Source organism: Limulus polyphemus, unplaced genomic scaffold (assembly GCF_000517525.1).
Source record: "Limulus polyphemus unplaced genomic scaffold, Limulus_polyphemus-2.1.2 Scaffold10621, whole genome shotgun sequence".
Classification (NCBI taxonomy): domain Eukaryota; kingdom Metazoa; phylum Arthropoda; class Merostomata; order Xiphosura; family Limulidae; genus Limulus; species Limulus polyphemus.
In genome coordinates this window covers 15,826-18,541 of record NW_013676231.1, presented here as the reverse complement: position 1 = coordinate 18,541, position 2,716 = coordinate 15,826, and the positions used below count along the sequence as shown (strand labels likewise).

The 2,716-nt window shown below is 34.0% G+C and overlaps 1 protein-coding gene across 2 annotated transcripts in view; it reads left to right on the top strand.

The window, feature by feature from the left end:
- The first annotated feature begins 2,398 nt into the window (after positions 1–2,398).
- LOC111083673 (probable tubulin polyglutamylase TTLL1) overlaps positions 2,399–2,716 on the top strand; it is a 6,124-nt gene continuing 5,806 nt past the window's right edge. The window contains exon 1 of one of the 2 annotated variants that reach the window (XR_002609174.1): positions 2,399–2,563. Coding sequence is in view for 1 of the 2 variants with exons in the window: in XM_022380323.1 (XP_022236031.1) it covers positions 2,637–2,673 (37 nt within the window). In the remaining variant the exon portion in view is untranslated. The other variant, XM_022380323.1, reaches the window with a different exon arrangement.

Sequence of the window (2,716 nt, the reverse complement as noted above, 5' to 3'; positions counted from 1 at the left end):
CGTGAAAAGTCCTATCAAGAAGCACTTAAAGTGGGTAAGAATCAATGTGAAACATGGGGATTTACCATTGAAAGAAGAAAAATACGTCCTAAACGAATGCCAGGTGAAAATGTAGCTGATGCTGGATTGACTGCTGAACAGGAAATTTATCGCATCATGAAGGATGTTATTGATCGCTTGATTACAGAAATAACAGGAAGATTTCCTCGCTTACTAGATTTAGATTCACGGTTTGGATTTCTACTAGTTGTGCAAAATATTGTTTCTGGAGATTTCGAAGACGGAAAATTGCAAGAAAAATATTCTGACTTAGCAAGTAGCTATCCAGGTGATATTGATGTACCAGAATTGTACAGAGAAATTAAAGACTGTAGAATGCTGATAAGTAAAAGAACACAGACCGATTTTCCTGAATCAATGGTTGAAACTGATTTGCTAACATTTATAATTTCATATGGTGAAGATGTTTTTCCCAAATTAAAAAATTGCATTGCAGACTTTGTTAACAATTGGGGTTTCTATTACTAGTTGTGAAAGTCCTTCAGCAAGCTGAAATTAATTCTTACATAGTTGAGAACCTCAATGACTCAAGAACGACTTAGTAACTTGACACTATTAAATATTGAAAAAGACGTACTTAATACCTTAAATTTTGATAATTTAATTGATTATTTGTTTGTTTGTTTTTGAATTTCGCGCAAAGCTACACGAGGGCTATCTGCGCTAGCCGTCCCTATTTTAGCAGTGTAAGACTAGAAGGAAGGCAACTAGTCATCACCACCCACCGCCAACTCTTGGGCTACTCTTTTACTAACAAATAGTGGGATTGACCGTCACATTATAACGCCCCCACAGCTGAAAGGGCGAGCATGTTTGGTGTGACGGGGATTCGAACCCGCGACCCGCAGATTGCGAGTCGAGTGCCCTAACCACCTGGCCATGCCAGGCCCAATTTAATTGATGCATTTGCAGCAGCAAAAGCACGAAAGGTTCATATAATGTAACCATGAATACCAGAATGCTACCTGTACAAGAGCTAGTTAAGTATATGCACAGTTTTGTAAACTTAAATAGTATTTTATCAATCTGTTTTATAATCCATGTACACCACAAGTGACTGGCTTCTCATATAAAACATAAGTTTCAAAACTAGGGATATAACAGAAATTTATTCTACATACTTGAAAGATTACTCTAGCTATGTGACTTTGAACAATATTGGATGACATAAATATCAAAATGGTATACAAATTATGTAAGTACACCTAGAAGGCTATACTTCATTAGTTCCAGGTTTACAGTTGTGATATTTTAGGCCTGTGTAAGGCGGTAATTAATTCTTAATGTTGTTGTCATTAAGTGGGTAATGAGTCACAAAACAAATAATCAAAACATTTCAGAGGTGGGGGCGCCAAAAGTGTCTTTGCCCCCGGGTGCTGAGAACCCTTGCTACGCCACTGCTGTTCATGATGTCATATCGAGAGTCCTCGAGCGCCATATTTCTTTGAAATTTGTGCAACTATATAAAATGTATAGATCAGTCTTTGTGAAAGTTATGATATATGTGGTATCTTCAATTTACACTGGCATTAAACAATTCAAAATAATTTTCGGAAACACCTTTATTGCTTTTTAAAGGTAAACAAACCATATGACGACAACATTTTCAGTGTTTATCAATGGCAAGAAAAATCTGAATAGACCTAAATCTAAGTTACTAGTCTAGACTGTAGTAGTTACTACTAGTAGTACTAAATTATAATCTACGTTCTAATATACCAGAAGAAACCTGATGTTACATCCTTCGAACTTTCTAGGCGATCTACGCCCTTTAATTAACAAATAACAATATTGAAAATATGGCTTACAACATTACTAACACATTGTTAGTGCTAGCTTAGCGATTTTACTTACTTTTCAACCCATTAGTAATAATGTCACAAAAACAGAAAATACTGTAGTAGTTAGTCTTCCTACAAGTTAAAGCAACGACTTGAATTTTTTGATTTCCTCTTTTACTTCACTTTAATAAAAAAGACAAAGAAAATGCAATGAAAGAAATTGCCGTCTCTACAACTTATCAATAGTGCCAAACCTCTGCAATTCGATACTTTGAAGATCTGATCAATGTAGAAAAAAAAAGACATTTGCGGTTAATTTGATTTTAAAATAAAATTGTTATTAAATATCAGAAAGATATATATTATTAAAATTCACACAAATTTGTATCGGTTGTAGATAGTAAAACTTTTGTTTATATTATTCACAAGATTTACCTACATGATCAGCCTCAGTTCTTGTATTCCACCAGGTGGGATAAAAACTAGTGTGAAAATTGTTATTGTTCAGTTTGTTTCGCCAGAGGACGCGTTTCTTTATTTATACAGTTGCTGAGCGACATGAACTGAATCGATCTACTGGTAGTTGTAACGATTGTTAATGAGACCCGAAAGGGAAGTTGTAGTTTAACAAAAATAAAACTTGTAATATCTCAAAATTGTATAGTATACTTATTTATGATGGTATTATGATGTTCTAACGTGAAGCGAAATATTCATTTCTGGTAATATAAAGTTATTACTTTGCCTCAGGCCTAAAACGTAAAAGTACAAATTATAAAATGATTTTCAGACTGAATGTATATTTATCTGTATCATATAGCATACGGTAAAAGTTAGTAACAGTTTGATATGTACGTTTGATTTTATCACTTTTC